The sequence below is a fragment of the Neoarius graeffei genome, chromosome 23 (genome assembly GCF_027579695.1).
Source record: "Neoarius graeffei isolate fNeoGra1 chromosome 23, fNeoGra1.pri, whole genome shotgun sequence".
NCBI lineage: Eukaryota > Metazoa > Chordata > Actinopteri > Siluriformes > Ariidae > Neoarius > Neoarius graeffei.
In genome coordinates, this window is record NC_083591.1 from 59253499 (window position 1) to 59271246 (window position 17748).

Genomic DNA, 17748 nt, shown 5'->3' on the forward strand with positions numbered 1-17748 from the left:
ATATTTTTGGTCCATCCATGACATATTACTAAAGTAGCCTATTTACTGTTGTTGATGTGGGTCACTTGCTGTTAGCCAATTCACTTTCTCGTACCAGGAGAGCTGAAAGGAACGAGTATTATTCCCTACCTTTTTCACCAAGTCAATTTGAGGCGTTGGTCTACCCTGCTCTTTAATTTTAATTTTTTCCTCGAAAGGAAGACTGGCAAATGGCTTCGCCAAAATTAAATCAGCAATGCTTGGCATCCGTGCGCAGCTTTCTTGCTAGCTGACTAGCCCCCTCAAGTTCAAGTTCAGTCACTCAAATAAACGAAATTTCTGGAACTAAGATAGCAAACTTGACAACACTATATTTACACTTTATTTACAATGAAAATATATACAAACTAAAAAAGCTGGTAGAAACCGTATGTAATGAATGAAATCGAAATGTAAGCTGAGCTCTTACAATACACCACAGCACTTGCGAATCCGCATGGGACTGAACTGAGATTCACCACTGCCTGTCTATATTTGAAATGAGCTGTCAATCAAAGAAAATATCCGGCCGCTTTCACCAATCACCAGTCTCCTCGTGGAAACTGCCATGTCCCTCCCATGTGAGGCTCGGAGTCCGTAGGCGGGTGTTTTCGCAGTATTTGTCCAATAACCGTCTTGCATTTTGAGATTGAAAAGCGCATAGCCCCCAAATGCCACTGAAGTCCACTGAGGCTGGGAGTCCGTGAGAGTCCGTAGGCGGGCATTTTCGCAGTATTTGTCCAATAATCGTCTTGCATTTTGAGATTGAAAAGCGCCATTGAAGTCCACTGAGGCTGCGCTGCATCGCGCTGTCACGAGGGGGAGAAACTCAGGCGCACATTAAAGTTATAAGAGCATTTTTAGAGGAGGCTGAGCCTCCCTCGTTGTCTTAGAGCAATCGCCCGTGCTGGGCCCATATAACACTGCACACATTATTACATTCCTGGACACCTTACATCACATATTCACTAATGTTCAGAGACCAGAGCACACCAGGTATGTCATCATATTGGACAATGTTCGTTTCCATAGGGCTGCTTTGGCCCGCGAATGGTTTACAGATCACCCACTCTTCGCTCTACTCGACATCCCCCCATACTCTCCCTTCTTGAACCCTATCGAAGAGTTCTTCTCTGCCTGGCGCTGGAAGGTCTATGACCGTCATCCCCATCAATGTATAGCCCTTTTACAGGCAATGGAGGAGGCATGTGGGGATATTGACCAGGCGTCATGTCAGGCCTGGATACGACACTCCAGGAGGTATTTTCCTCGGTGCCTTGGACTTGAAGACATTGCATGCGATGTTGACGAAATCTTGTGGCCGGACCCAGAGAGACGACACGACTGAGTTTTTTTTTCCTCTCTGAAATAACTGTATGTAAAAACACTTATCACTTATGTTTGTTTTGATGTGTTTACAGCAAATACAGTAAACACCTTGAATAAAAATACTTGAAAATACTTGAAATTTGGATCCCTGTGTGTTTACGCGTACAGAACTATAACAAAAAGTATGACCTCAAACTGACAGACTACCTTGTGCACAGAGAAAGCAAAAGCCAGATGTGTTTTCCATTCTTACTGTCAGTGTTCAGTTGTTGCTTCGTGTGCTTATTAATGTTATGCGTTGTGTGTACTGTTGTGTACAAAAATACCATTTTGAAAAGAGTGTTAACAGTTTAGCAAAAAGTGCTTGCTTTTGCAAGTAATCTATGATGTTTTGCGAATTGGATGTAAGGTTTTGCGATTTGTGTGAAGAGTTTTGCAAGAATAGCCAAAGGTTTCAAAAACTGTGCCTAATCAATCAGAAAAAACTGTAATACAATGTGACGGGATATAATAATACTGGATAATCAAAGAATACATGACAGTGATACATGTGAGTACAAGATGTTAAGTATGAAACCCCTGAATATTTAGAAAACGTAACATTATTGTAATGTACCGTCCCGTTCTGGTTCATACTTTCTGTACCGGGTTATGGGAGACACCCTGGTTTGGATCCCTGGACCAGCAGGAATGGCTGAAGTGCCCTTGAGCAAGGCACCTAACCCCCAACTGCTCCCCAGGTTACTCTGGGTGTGTTGTACGTCGCTCTGGATAAGAGCGTCTGCTAACTGCATGTAATGTGATGTAATTGCCTGGAGTGCCAATAATTGTAGTATGTAGGTGTTTTTTCCCTTTAAGTCTATTTTATTATAATCATTTTTTACCATGGGTGCGAATAATAGTGGAGCTGACTGCGTTCGGTTGTTTCTCCTGTAGATTTCATGTAGATATATAAGCTGCAGTGTGGTGTGTGTGTGTGTGTGTGTGTGTGTGTGTGTGTGTGTGTGTGTGTGTGTGTGTGTGTGTGTGTGTGTGTAAATGTTTTTAATGAAAAATATTTGAGTGAAATGAACACGGTGAGTTGATGGTAATCTTAGAGATGCGACCATAGCAACAGTCATAAAATGGCAGCCTTTGGGTTTGGTATAATGTACCAGGAGGGGTTTGGGTTATGACATAACAATAGATCATCTTGAAAAGAAGAAGATTTAACTGTAACTTAATTTGCTTTTGGAAACTAGTTTTCACAAAATATAAGTCTCTCATGCTGTGCCATTCCTCTCTACATTCCCACACACACACACTCATGATAATGATCCTGACTCTGAGATGAACAGAAGATGCCCTGGGAGACGGTGGGTTGACGCTGAGACTCCTGATAACGGAATTGTTGATAATGTCGTTGAGAAGAGCGAGTACACACTAACCGTGTTTTGTGTCCACAGTGTGCACATCGCGGTGTCAGAAGTTCCTGATTTCCCGTGTAGGTGAGGACTGGATTTTCCTCATCCTCCTGGGGCTGGTGATGGCAATGGTCAGCTGGGTGATGGACTACACCATCGCCTTCTGTCAGCAAGGTGAGTGAGAAGAACAGCTGGAGGACGGGAACAACAGACGAACACTGGTCTCCTCAGTGACGCTGGACATCTCATTCAATGGGCTGCACTTATGTTTCTCCCACTGATGTGCTGAGTTCTGGATTCTGATTGGGTCAGAGAGAAGGTGTTGATTAATTTTCTAGAACAGCAGCTCTGACAGTAGTGCAGCTACAAATCACAGGTTTTTACATAATTAATGCTCTCATTCTGAACATTATCATTTCTAAAGTAACGGCTCGTTCACAGAGACTCGTACAGCAGACACGCCGCATAAACGGACTTTTAAACATCTTTGATAAGGTGAAGGTTTCTGTAAGGAGATCAATATTTAATTAACGTTTATGGAAGGAGGTTGTAACAGGACAAGCTGCATGTTTTTGTCTGATTAATGTCAAGAAGGAGAGAATAAAGAGAGGCTGGTGAGGGAACGGTTAGAATTTCAGTGAGAACAGGAATTTATGTCTTCGCACATCTTGTGTTATGGTGTCAGTAGACTACATTGTTTATAATATATAGTTTAAAAAAATACCTTGGACTAACAGTAATTGGCTCACACCAATTATTTATTTTATTAATTTTAGGGCTAATGGCGAAGCTAATGAAATGAAATTTTAAAAAATGAATAAGTAATTTGCTTGTTTCACAGACATTCCCAAACATTAAATGTAGCTATAAATGGATTAAAAAGTCAGACGTAATGCATGTAACAAATAAACGATAATATATTTGGGAATGGGACGGCACGGTGGTGTAGTGGTTAGCGCCGTCGCCTCACAGCAAGAAGGTCCGGGTTCGAGCCCCGTGGCCGGCGAGGGCCTTTCTGTGCGGAGTTTGCATGTTCTCCCCGTGTCCGCGTGGGTTTCCTCCGGGTGCTCCGGTTTCCCCCACAGTCCAAAGACATGCAGGTTAGGTTAACTGGTGACTCTAAATTGAGCGTAGGTGTGAATGTGAGTGTGAATGGTTGTCTGTGTCTATGTGTCAGCCCTGTGATGACCTGGCGACTTGTCCAGGGTGTACCCCGCCTTTCACCCGTAGTCAGCTGGGATAGGCTCCAGCTCGCCTGCGACCCTGTAGAAGGATAAAGCGGCTAGAGATAATGAGATGAGATGTCACTTCCCATCCCTGATGAAGGCTCCTGAAGGAGTTGAAAGCTTGGGTATGTCCAAGAATTTGTGCAGTAAAAAGTTTTTAAAACCTTTTTATGGAATAATATACAGTATTTGTTGGCAAATTGTTGTTTATCTAAGGTGAATAACATATTTGGGGACCTGCTGCTAAAGGAGAATAATCCCTTTCAGGATGGTAACTGTGCTTGGTAAAATGAAGTGTGTGTGTGTGTGTGTGTGTGTGTGTGTGTGTGTGTGTGTGTGTGTGTGTGTGTGTGTGTGTGTGTGTGTGTTGGAGTATGATGAGTGTTTGTGTGTGTCGTTGTGTCTGTAGCACAGAAGTGGATGTACGGAGGACTGGACAGTAACCTGCTTCTGCAGTACCTGGCCTGGGTTGCATATCCTGTGGTCCTCATTACCTTCTCGGCAGGGTTTACGCAAATTCTTGCACCTCAAGCAGTGGGTGAGACAAACACAAACACACACACATATATACACACACACACACACACACACACACACACATACACACACACTTAAATGCATGTATTTAAATAGTTTCCTCCATCAAGGAGGTGATGTTTGCAGTGCAGTTTATTTATCCATATGTCTGTTTCTCTGACTGTAAGCAGGATTGAGCAAAACCTACCAACCAGATTTCCATGAAACTTGGTGGAAGGGTGTAGCATGGGCAAAAGACAAACGCATTAAATTTTGGAGTGGATCCGAGTCATGGAGCGGATCTACGAAATTAATTTCTCTTTCATTAACATTACGAGATACAGCATTTGGTCTTAGTGGAAGTCTGCACTCAACAATGCCATACATCTTAAAATCCAGTAGATGGCAGTAAAGTTCAGTGACAAAACATAGCCAATGTAGAAACATGATGACTCCATCGTATCACATTCCACATTCATGGGTCCCACTAATCCTCCGGGATACACACATTGTACATTGTTCTAATAGTTTTGGAAATACTGTATATCCAGAACCATAAAGTGGTTCCGGTTGCAGGTTTGCATCTCATACAAGAGTTGACCTGTTGTCCTCGGTGGAGGTCTGCGCTCTCCGAGTTCCTGCTAGTTATAAAAACTACTAGAGAAGATAGTAGTCAGTTATTATATTATTTTAAACGGGTGCATGTAAACCTGACTGTTCTTATTGGACAACATTTTAAATTAAATAAATAAATAAATCTCGCAATTAATTTTCTATCTGTCCACCTTCCTATCATCTGTTTGTGTATCCTCTCGTCCTTCTTCTCCTCTTTGTCTAGGGTCTGGGATTCCAGAGATGAAGACGATCCTTCGTGGTGTGGTGCTGAAAGAATACCTGACTTTTAAAACCTTTGTGGCAAAAGTTATTGGTTTGACTTGTGCCCTTGGTAGCGGTATGCCACTGGGCAAAGAGGTGAGTGAGCCGTGCAGGTCGGGTACAAACCCAGAACGCAAACAGGAGTTAAATCCTACTGTAGACTATAAAGGAATTAATTTATGTCCAGTGGTGCTTGAAAGTTTGTGAACCCTTTAGAATTTTCTATATTTCTGCATAAATATGACCTAAAACATCATCAGATTTTCACACAAGTCCTAAAAGTACAAAAAGAGAACCCAGTTAAACAAATGAGACAAAAATATTATACTTGGTCATTTATTTATTGAGGAAAATGATCCAATATTACATATCTGTGAGTGGTAAAAGTATGTGAACCTTTCAGTATGTGGTGTGACCCCCTTGTGCAGCAATAACTGCAACTAAACGTTTGCGGTAACTGTTGATCAGTCCTGCACACCGGCTTGGAGGAATTTTAGCCCGTTCCTCCGTACAGAACAGCTTCAACTCTGGGATGTTGGTGGGTTTCCTCATATGAACTGATCGCTTCAGGTCCTTCCACAACATTTCCATTGGATTAAGGTCAGGACTTTGACTTGGCCATTCCAAAACATTCACTTTATTCTTCTTTAACCATTCTTTGGTAGAACGACTTGTGTGCTTAGGGTCGTCGTCTTGCTGCATGACCCACCTTCTCTTGAGATTCAGGTCATGGACAGATGTCCTGACATTTTCCTTTAGAATTCACTGGTATAATTCAGAATTCATTGTTCCATCAATGATCTAAGCTAAAGGCTAGGTTAGCGGACAACCGGCGGTGCTACAAACTATCCATTCCCTCCATTATCATGGGGAATGTGAACTCGCTGCTGAATAAAGTCGACGAGCTTTCCGCTCTGAACAACCAGCGGATTTACGGGGAGAGCAACTTATTTATCTTTATGGAGACATGGCTAACACACCTTGTACCGGATGCTAACGTGGACCTGTGGGGATTCACTGCTGTGAGAGCCGACAGAGACACTAACACATGCGGGAAAAGCAAAGGTGGGGGACTCATCATTTATGTTAACAACCGCTGGTGTAACCCGGGACATATCTCCATAAGACAGTTTTATGTTGCCCGGACTTGGAGCTGCTAGCCATTAGCCTGCGGCTATATTATCTGCCGAGGGAGTTCAGTCACGTGATCACCATCTGTGTTTCCATCCGTCCAAGGGCAGATGCAACCGCTGCATGTGAGAGGATTCACTCTGTCACAGCAAGGCTGCAGACACAGCACCCTGAGGTATTTATCATCATTTCTGGGGACTTTAGTCACACTACTTTGGACTCTACTTTGGCTGCTTTTTACCAGGCTGTGGATTGTCCAACAAGGAACAACAGGACAATTGACTTGCTGTATGCTAATGTGAGGGATGCATACAGAGCCACACCCCTCCCCCCACTAGGGAAGTCTGACCACAACCTGGTTCTTCTACAGCCGAAGTACACCCCAAAGTTCACCCTGGTTCAAAGGCAGCCTGCAACAACTAGCTCCATCAGGAGGTGGTCCCCTGAAATGGAAGATGCCCTCAGAGACTGCTATGACATCACGGACTGGGATGTGCTGCTTAGCCCACACTGTGAGGACATAGAGGGGCTGACACACTGTCTGACAGATTACCTCAACTTCTGTGCAGACGTGGTCTCCCCCGCTAAAACTGTACGGTGTTACCCTAATAACAAGCAATGGGTAACACAGGAAGTCAAAGCTGTCCTCAACAGGAAGAAGGCCGCCTTCAGGAGCAGGGATAGGGAGGCGATGAAAGCAGCACAGCAGGAGGTAAAACACTGCAGCTAAGGACAGCTACAGGAGGAAGGTGGAGCAGAAGCTGAAGGAGAACAGCATGAGGAAGGTCTGGGAAGGTGTGAAAACCATCACAGGCCACAATACAAAGACCAGAGTCGTTGAGGGGACAGTGGAGAGGGCGAATGAGTTGAATGACTTTTTCAATTGGTTCAACCAGCCCACGTCCCCCCCACATCTCCCTCACTGCAGCCATCTCTCCTTCTTCCCTCAACACACCTCCTCCCAGTCATCACAGCAGCCCCCTCCTCCCCCACCTCAACACAGACTCCTCCATGCATTACTGCAGACCAGGTCAGAGATCAACTGAGGAAGCTTCACCCCAGGAAAGCAGCAGGCCTGGACAAGGTGTGTCCCCGACTACTGAAGACCTGCGCTGCTGAACTGGGTGAACCACGCCAACGCATCTTCAACCTCAGCCTGCAGCTGGGGAGAGTGCCCACCCTCTGGAAGACATCAGTTCCCAAAAAGAATTGGCCCAGTGAGGTGAACGACTTCCGACCGGTGGCACTCACTTCACATCTGATGAAGACATTGGAGCGGCTCTTCCTCAGCCTCCTCAGACCCCAGGTACAACATGCCCAGGACTGTCTGCAGTTTGCGTACCGGGCAGGTGTTGGTGTGGAAGATGCCATCCTCTACCTGCTACACCGAGCCCACTCGCATCTGGATAAGGGAAATGGCACAGTGAGGATCGTCTTCTTGGACTTCTTGAGTGCCTTCAACACCATCCAGCCCCTATTGCTTCAGAACAAACTGAACAGGATGTGAGTGGACCCCTGCCTGGTCACCTGGATCTCCAGCTACCTCACTGACAGGCCACAGTACATCAGGCTGAAGGACATCATGTCTGACACTGTGATTAGCAGCACCGGAGCACCCCAGGGCACGGTGCTGGCCCCTCTTCTCTGGCTGGACAGCAAGCTGGACTGGACTTGCAACACCAAACCATTATACAGGAAGGGACAGAGCAGGCTATACTTCCTTAGGAGGCTGCGGTCCTTTAACATCTGCAGGAAACTCCTGTGGATGTTCTATCAGTCTGTGGTCACCAGTGTCCTGTTTTACACCGTGGTGTGCTGGGGGGGCAGCACATCCAAGAAGGACGCATCCAGGCTGGACAAATTGATCAGGCGGGCCGGCTCTGTGGTCGGCATGAAGCTGGACTCTCTGGTGACGGTGGCAGAGAAGAGGTCTATGGACACCCTCTGCACACCGTCATCAGCCACCAGAGGAGCCTGTTCAGTGACAGAATGCTCCTTCCCAAGTGCAGGATGAACAGACTCAGAAACTCCTTTGTCCCTCAAGCCATCAGACTGTACAACTCCTCTCTGGGGGGGAGGAGGGGTAACAGGAGGACAGAGGACGGGAAGGAGCAGTAGCCTAGCCTAACAATAAGCAATACTGGACAATGTGCAATATAAAGTGCAATATCTCTCCTACCGCCGCCCCCCTTCTCCCCACCTTTTTTTCCCCCTCCTTCCCCCTTCCTCTCTTCCCCATATCTTATTCTTTTTATATTTGTATATGTAAATACTTAATTTATTTTAATTTATCTAGAAGTTTTCTCTATTTCTTTTCTCTATCTGTAATGATGCTGCTGGAATCTTAATTTCCCTGAGGGAACCCTCCCAAAGGGATCAATAAAGTTTTATCTAATCTAATCTAATCTAATCTAATCTAATCTAATCTAATCTAATCTAATCTAATCTAATCTAATCTAATCTAATCTAATCTAATCTAATCTAATCTAATCTAATCTAATCTAATCTAATCTAATCTAATCTAATGGCAAGCCGTCCTGGCCCAGATGCAGCAAAACAGGCCCAAACCATGATACTACCACCACCATGTTTCACAGATGGGATAAGGTTCTTATGATGGAATGCAGTGTTTTCCTTTCTCTAAACATAACGCTTCTCATTTAAACCAAAAAGTTCTATTTTGGTCTCATCCGTCCACAAAACATTTTTCCAATAGCCTTCTGGCTTGTCCACATGATCTTTAGCAAACTGCAGACGAGCAGCAATGTTCTTTTTTGGAGAGCAGTGGCTTTCTCCTTGCAACCCTGCCATGCACACCATTGTTGTTCAGTGTTCTCCTGATGGTGGACTCATGAACATTAACATTAGCCAATGTGAGAGAGGCCTTCAGTTGCTTAGAAGTTACCCTGGGGTCCTTTGTGACCTCACCAACTATTACACGCCTTGCTCTTGGAGTGATCATTGTTGGTCGACCACTCCTGGGGAGGGTAACACTGGTCTTGAATTTCCTCCATTTGTACACAATCTGTCTGACTGTGGATTGGTGGAGTCCAAACTCTTTAGAGATGGTTTTGTAACCTTTTCCAGCCTGATGAGCATCAACAACGCTTTTTCTGAGGTCCTCAGAAATCTCCTTTGTTCGTGCCATGATACACTTCCACAAACATGTGTTGTGAAGATCAGACTTTGATAGATCCCTGTTCTTTAAATAAAACAGGGTGCCCACTCACACCTGATTGTCATCCCATTGATTGAAAACACCTGACTCTAATTTCACCTTCAAATTAACTGCTAATCCTAGAGGTTCACATACTTTTGCCACTCACAGATATGTAATATTGGATCGTTTTCCTCAATAAATAAATGACCAAATATAATATTTTTGTCTCATTTGTTTAACTGGGTTCTCTTTATCTACTTTTAGGACTTGTGTGAAAATCTGATGATGTTTTAGGTCATATTTATGCGGAAATATAGAAAATTCTAAAGGGTTCACAAACTTTCAAGCACCACTGTATATAGCGTCTAAACAAGTCATGCATGTTGCTGATATAAAATAATACCAGGTGTATAGTAAATAAATAAAGCATGTAGTAGAACAGCTACGTCTATGAATATATTGAATAAACCAAAAAATAACATACATAAAAAATCATTATTTAACCTAACAGATTAAAAAAATGACAACCTTGAAATAAAACACACAGCTGATAAAACTGATGTGTGTGTGTGTCCGTGTGTCCATTCAGGGTCCGTTTGTCCACGTTGCAAGTCTGTGTGCGGCCCTCCTGAGCAAATTCATGGCCCTGTTTGGAGGAATCTACATGGTGAGAGGCGTTTTCTATTGATATAAAAAGCTCCAATCGATATTTGCTTTGTGTATAAAGCTTGTGCATCATCCAGCTCACTGTGGAATGTGGAACAGTAGTAAGCGAGCATGACTGGACTTTATTTGTTTATTGAACTGAAGATGTTTCATCACTCAGCAGTGGGCAGTTCAGCAAGATCATGGTATGAGAATGCTTCAGCTCACTATGGTACACGACGTTTTCATGATATCTGCTCTGGTATTTTCCCTCATCCCACAGGGATGTCATTATACAGTATTACAATAATAATAATAATGAGATGGTGCTGTGAAGGTTTGAAAATGCAGGTGAAAAAATTCTAGAGAATATTTCAACTTCATTATTTAAATCCGTACAGCACAAGATTAATGCTTTAACTGTTTTACTTCTAATTTCTTACATTTTTATGATACAAATGTCATACAGTGCCACACCTAACTTCATGACTACTTTTGATCTATTCTTTTCACACTACCCAGGAGCTCTTAATATTCACTAAACCTGTCATGACAACTTTTACAGCACAACCTTAACAGAATTCCTTTTCATATACAGTAGTATGGACGACATGCACCAAAGTGGCCTTCTCTAACTAATTCTAAAGACATGCATATGTATTTATTCATCCATGCACATAGTGAATAAAGCCATGCATATAATGAATAAAGCCGTGCATATAGTGAATAGTGCATGCATGTAGGGAATAAAGCCGTGCATATAGTGAATAGAGCCGTGCATATAGTGAATAGAGCCGTGCATATAGTGAATAGTGCATGCATGTAGGGAATAAAGCCGTGCATATAGTGAATAGAGCCGTGCATATAGTGAATAGTGCATGCATGTAGGGAATAAAGCCGTGCATATAGTGAATAGAGCCGTGCATATAGTGAATAGTGCATGCATGTAGGGAATAAAGCCGTGCATATAGTGAATAGAGCCATGTATACAATAAAAAAACACATGCGTAACACTCCTAATGCCATGTATAACGCCAAAAACTCGAAGTGATAAACCTTTCAATTGCATTTTACAGCAGACCCTTAACAGAATTCCTCTGTCATCTCGTCTGTACAATATTTATTAAAACACTCGATTGCTTGTTTAAATTCAGAGACTAAAAGGTCTGCTAATTATTTCTCTGACACTCGTGTACCTCTGGCTGTTACTCTTGATTACAGCAAAGTGTAAATGTCAATAGCGTGACATTATAATGGACGCTGAAGCTGCGGGGTGAACCCCAGCTCTGACATCAGTAGGAGTTTATTTTAACGTGGAACGTGTCCTGATTTGTAGATGAAGATTAAAGTCAGCAAGAAAAGGCACATTTTAAAAATGTTGTGTCAGATGGTAATTGCCTGAAAGCTCCAGAGAATTATCCACTCGCACATTTAGCAATTTTAGCATCAATGCAGTGTTTAAATTAAGACCAGTCAGCTTCTGGGAATTTTTTTGCACGTGTGGAAAGTAGCAAGCAATAAACACCATGTGAGTGTGGATGGAGGTGGCTTTGGATCAATGATCCAGTTTTATTAATTACCATGGAATTAAAGACCCAGGTGTTCACTTCTATCCCTGTCTGTTTTTACTTCCTACTGCTGAAGGAAGAACCGTTCGAGGGAACCAAGGTAAGAATCTAATGCACATTTTATCTCTTTAACCCCAGTAAAGTCGATCAGTCGAGACATGGTCAGTGTCTGAGGTTTTAACAAGTGAAGCATGTGCATGTGTTAATCATCTCACAGTGGATCTCCAGGATTAGATTCAGGTAGGAGGCGTGGCCTGAGGCACAGATGGTCCATTAGAAGTGACCTTGTAACCTTCTAACTTAACCTTGTAACTTCAGCACAAAACTACAGCTGAAATTTTACTGACTCTCAGAAACTGGAGAACCCTCACAGGGTGCCTGCAGAACCCGACAGCAGAGGGCTTCCCTATCAGAAAGGCTTCCATGGAGAACCCTTAAGTAGGCAAAGAACCTTCAAACTTTATGGCAGCTGTCACAGCAAAGTGGCACAAAGAAAAAAAAATACACCTGGAACCTTTAAATGTTCTACCTCTAAATCTCTATCTTCTAGGATTCCAAGTAGGAATCTTTCAGGAAGCTAAAAGCTGTTAATTATCCAATGAACATTTAAAACCCTGTTTTGTATGAACTGATGATATGGGACAAAAATCAGCATGTGACCCAAGCGGTCATAACATCATGATGATAAAAAAAAAATCTAGGACTCTAAAACGTTCTTCATTCTGTCACTGCACGAGAACCTTAAATACGTATTTCAATGTAGAACCCTACAATGGAGTGTTTCCTATCAGGAACACTTTTATGCCGCTTTTCCACTACAAACGCGGCTGAGCCGTGCCGTGCTGAGTCGAGCTGAGTCGGGCTGAGCGGGGCTGTTGGAGTTGCATTTCGACTACAACCGCGCTGAACCGTGCTGGCTGGAAGTGGGTGGACACATTGGGTGGAGTTAGCGAAAGTGGGTGGACGTCATGTGATGCCGTTAAGCAGCGCAAACAGTGACATCAGTGACAGTGGCGGAACAAGTCAGAGCCGGGCCGGGGGCGGGGCAAATGACCGGGCCCTTTATTAAAGCTTATCATAACATCATTTTAGGCTACAAAATGTCCGCAACTGCGGTGTTTACCAATTTCAACACTACCGGGTGCAACTATGTTATTTAGTACATCAAGTCCTTCAAACGAACATGTAACTCAGAAACAAAAAACATTAGGATACTGTACATGGCTCATAATAAAACATCAATAGCCTATACTGCGCACATTATTTGAAGGGCATACGAATGAGCGCTCAGAGGTTGCAACGCTGACAGGAAGAGTCAGAAATAAAAGGAGGGCGGTGCAAACCTCACTGAATGCACTGTGTTTACCAATTTCAACACTACGGGGTGCAACTATGTTATTTTGTACATTAAGTCCTTCAAACGAACATGTAACTCAAACAAAAAAAAACATTCGGCGACATACTGTACATGGCTCATGATAAAACATCAATAGCCTACTGCGCGCATTATTTGAAGGGCATACGGCGAGCCTTGCGCTCCGCGAACTCGTCCACGATGCTCTGTATGTCACTGATTCAGTGATCTTTTCAGCGGTAGTCTCACGACCCGAATAGTAAACAATAAACATGGAGGACATGGAGTCGTTAGTGTTGCTGGTCTTGGTGCTGTGGCTTGTTGTCACCGACAACGCCAACAGATACTGGCAAGAGCGTATAGATGAGGCGAGGCGCATAAGGCTTCAGAAATTCTCGTAATTCATAATTATTCTTCTTCCGGGTTTGCGGTGTTTACAGATCCCAGCGCGCTCGCGGGGCGTGTGTGGGCATGTGAGGACACTCCTCCTCACCAATCAGTGCACAGGGGAGTGTCTGCTCACGCCCCCAACCTCACTCGGCACGGTTTGGCTCGCTTCAGCCCCACTCCAAAACGGTGCGAGTTTTAGGGGCTAAGCAGGGCTGAAGCGAGCTGAGTCGTGCTGGTTTTTGGTAGTCGAAACGCGAGCCGTGTCGGGCTGAAGTGAGCTGAAGCGAGCTGAAGTGAGCTGAAAAAGGGTAGTGGAAAAGGGCCAATAGAAAGCTAAGAACCATTAATCAGCCAAAGAACCTTCTGAAGAACCTTTCAAGAACATCAGAATGTCTAAGAGTTCATGGCAAAGAGTTCATGGCAAAGGTAAAAGGTTCTTTAAAGAACCCTACAACAAAGTGTTTCCAATGCTGTTGGATAGTACACCAATTAGAACACACTGAGGAAGATGAGAACCTTTAATTTTTCACTGAAGATTTAAAGAACTCTGAAGGAACCAGTGTTTAAGGTTGGGGTAAAGCTGAGCTGTGACGATAAAATATCAGAATGCTTTCAGGAAGCTAAGAACCTTTCATTATTCAAGGAACCTTTTCGAACATGTTTTTCTAAGAGTGTGTATTCTGGGTAAAGGGACGCTCTCGGTCTGACTGAATTATTTCCTTCATATATGATCACAAATAAATGTGTTGATTGATTGATTGATTGATTGATTGATTGATTGATTGATTGACTTATTTTCTGGACTGTAATTATGAGATGAGTAATTATTTAGATTGATGTGTAATTTTTTTCCCACATGACTGTGATTGTGGTACAAAGATTTTACTTCATGTACATTTTCACTCTTTAAACATCTTTAATGACATCACTGTTTATTTATAACGTCGGTGTGTGTTTCAGTTGATTTTTCTTTCCTCTACACATCTGTTTCTGTGGCGTTTCACTTCCCTTAGCTTTATTCTGCTCATATTTCTGTTCACTTCATCTCTTTAGATGCCAAGAAAGCATTGTGGTGAGTGTGTTACTCCATGGTGTGTGTGTGTGTGTGTGTGTGTGTGTGTGTGTGTGTGTTGCAGAATGAGTTGAGGAACACAGAAATGCTCTCTGCGGCGTGTGCCGTTGGAGTCGGCTGCTGCTTTGCTGCTCCTATTGGAGGTAAAATGCACTGCAACACCACGAGAATCGCTTTATTCCATTTGCAATGCGACAGAAACGTTCACTTCTCAACTTCCTCCAACAAACTGCAGCAAAAATAAAAAACAGAGGGAAAACAAATTTCTCAAAGATCTTCTCGAGACATCTTGATGAACCTGCTGTGTTCAGGACGTCTTTAAAAAGGGATTTTTGTTCATATTTCATATTAAATGTGATAAATTACACAACCTGCTTCAGGCCTGTTAAAGATGAGGAAGATGTTTAGCTTGAAAACAGTGAGATATTAGACTAAAAAAAATACAGTGGTGCTTGAAAGTTTGTGAACCCTTTAATTTTCTATATTTCTGCATAAATATGACCTAAAAAACATCATCAGATTTTCACACGAGTCCTAAAAGTAGATAAAGAGAACCCAGTTAAACAAATGAGACAAAAATATTATTCTTGGTCATTTATTTATTGATGAAAATGATCCAATATTACATATCTGTGAGTGGCAAAAGTATGTGACCCTTTGCTTTCAGTATCTGGTGTGACCCCCTTGTGCAGCAATAACTGCAACTAAACGTTTGCGGTAACTGTTGATCAGTCCTGCACACCGGCTTGGAGGAATTTTAGCCCGTTCCTCCGTACAGAACAGCTTCAACTCTGGGATGTTGGTGGGTTTCCTCACATGAACTGCTCGCTCCAGGTCCTTCCACAACATTTCCATTGGATTAAGGTCAGGACTTTGACTTGGCCATTCCAAAACATTAACTTTATTCTTCTTTAACCATTCTTTGGTAGAACGACTTGTGTGCTTAGGGTCGTTGTCTTGCTGCATGACCCACCTTCTCTTGAGATTCAGTTCATGGACAGATGTCCTGACATTTTCCTTTAGAATTCACTGGTATAATTCAGAATTCATTGTTCCATCAATGATGGCAAGCCATCCTGGCCCAGATGCAGCAAAACAGGCCCAAACCATGATACTACCACCACCATGTTTCACAGATGGGATAAGGTTCTTATGCTGGAATGCAGTGTTTTCCTTTCTCCAAACATAACGCTTCTCATTTAAACCAAAAAGTTCTATTTTGGTCTCATCTGTCCACAAAACATTTTTCCAATAGCCTTCTGGCTTGTCCACGTGATCTTTAGCAAACTGCAGATGAGCAGCAATGTTCTTTTTGGAAAGCAGTGGCTTTCTCCTTGCAAATTAACTGCTGGTTCAGAAATTAACTGCTAATCCTAGAGGTTCACATACTTTTGCCACTCACAGATGTGTAATATTGGATCATTTTCCTCAATAAATAAATGACCAAGTATAATATTTTTGACTCATTTGTTTAACTGGGTTCTCTTTCTCTACTTTTAGGACTTGTGTGAAAATCTGATGATGTTTTAGGTCATATTTATGCAGAAATATAGAAAATTCTAAAGGGTTCACAAACTTTCAAGCACCACTGTACCACTACGACTTTTATGTATGTAGAAGACAAACAGTAATGGGTGGATGCATTCTAAAGTCTGTCTGATTGATATAAACACAGAATTAATTTATAAAGTGTTTTAATTTTGTTTTTGTCCTGTATTTAACAGGTGTGCTGTTTAGTATTGAAGTGACGTCTACGTTTTTTGCTGTGAGAAATTATTGGAGAGGATTTTTCGCAGCAACGTTCAGCGCCTTCATCTTCAGAGTGCTGGCCGTATGGAACAAAGATGAAGGTGAGACAGAAGAGTCACACCCATGTTTCTTCTTCTTCTTCCTCTTCTTATTAATAGTAGTTTTACATCACTACAGACAGCAGTTGTGTCCTTTTAACCCTTTCACTGACTCTACGCTCCTGAGCAGTGCACTCAGCCCATAACAGCAAACATTTGATATTTTGGTTTGTCCGTGAAACGAGTTACTGCCTGATGTCACTTATGTTGTAGCAACTATAAACACTCGTTCCCTCACCAGACTCTCTTTATTCTCTCATGAAGTTAATCAGAAAAATAATAATCTCAGTGTGTTCCATCGTGTTCCTGAGAAACTGTACAGAAGTGTAAACTCCTCTGTCCTGACAGTTCCAGCTTCCCCTCTGACTGTTACACAGCACTCACACTGGAGACTCCTTCCAGGGACGATACACACACACATGGAGTGTGTACTTGGAGTATCTGCTGTTACTATAGAAACCATAACGTATCAGAACGAGTGCATTAATATAAACCTGCATTACAGTCAGAGCTGCTGTTCAAGAGAATTAATCAACACCTTCTCTTCTGACCAATCAGAGTCCAGAACTCAGCAGCGCTGTGGTTTAAATTGTATTTAAAGTAAAACATACCCTCAGGCATGAAACTAATCTAAACTAATCTTGTAAATTTTTCTCTTTCAAAGAGACGATCACGGCTCTGTTCAAAACGCGATTTCGTCTGGATTTTCCCTTCGATCTCCAGGAACTCCCAGCCTTCGCTGTTCTGGGGTATTCACCTCACGCTGCTCCATTAACAGTTATTCCACGAAATCGAGTCGTACATGAGCTGATGGGTGACGAGGCGCGTAGCACTGAGTTGTCTATAATCCGTGTACGACGAGATTGAGTGGAATAACGGTTTTATTCTCTCCACATTCACTGGATTTTGAGAAACAGAGCATTTTTATTTTTATTTTTTGCAAATTCAATAAATAAAAGCTTTATACAAAACGTCCGACAAAATCATTTCTGTTTAAGGCCTCTGCATGCTCTTGCGACAAGGCTTTCGCAGATAGCTTTTCGCAGACAGTTGTAATTTATCATTGAGCGGGGAGTAATAGGCATGCGCGATATTATTCACCGCCACAACGCAAGGGGGCGCAAAGTCGCGAAATCGCTAGGAGTAGTTGGTGGGTGTGGTTAGTGGAGTGTTTATCCTCTGGTTACTTATAATGACTAGAACTGGAGTCGTA

General features: G+C 42.8%; 1 protein-coding gene across 1 annotated transcript in view; it reads left to right on the plus strand.

Annotated features, from left to right (window-relative positions):
* Positions 1-17748, plus strand: part of clcn2a (chloride channel, voltage-sensitive 2a) — a 99832-nt gene that overhangs the window by 64279 nt on the left and 17805 nt on the right. The window contains exons 3-10 of the mRNA XM_060906547.1: positions 2793-2924; positions 4386-4514; positions 5331-5464; positions 10249-10335; positions 11949-11972; positions 14753-14831; positions 16413-16538; positions 17200-17284. Of these exons, the coding sequence (XP_060762530.1) occupies positions 2793-2924; positions 4386-4514; positions 5331-5464; positions 10249-10335; positions 11949-11972; positions 14753-14831; positions 16413-16538; positions 17200-17284 (796 nt within the window). The remainder of the gene's footprint in view (positions 1-2792; positions 2925-4385; positions 4515-5330; positions 5465-10248; positions 10336-11948; positions 11973-14752; positions 14832-16412; positions 16539-17199; positions 17285-17748) is intronic.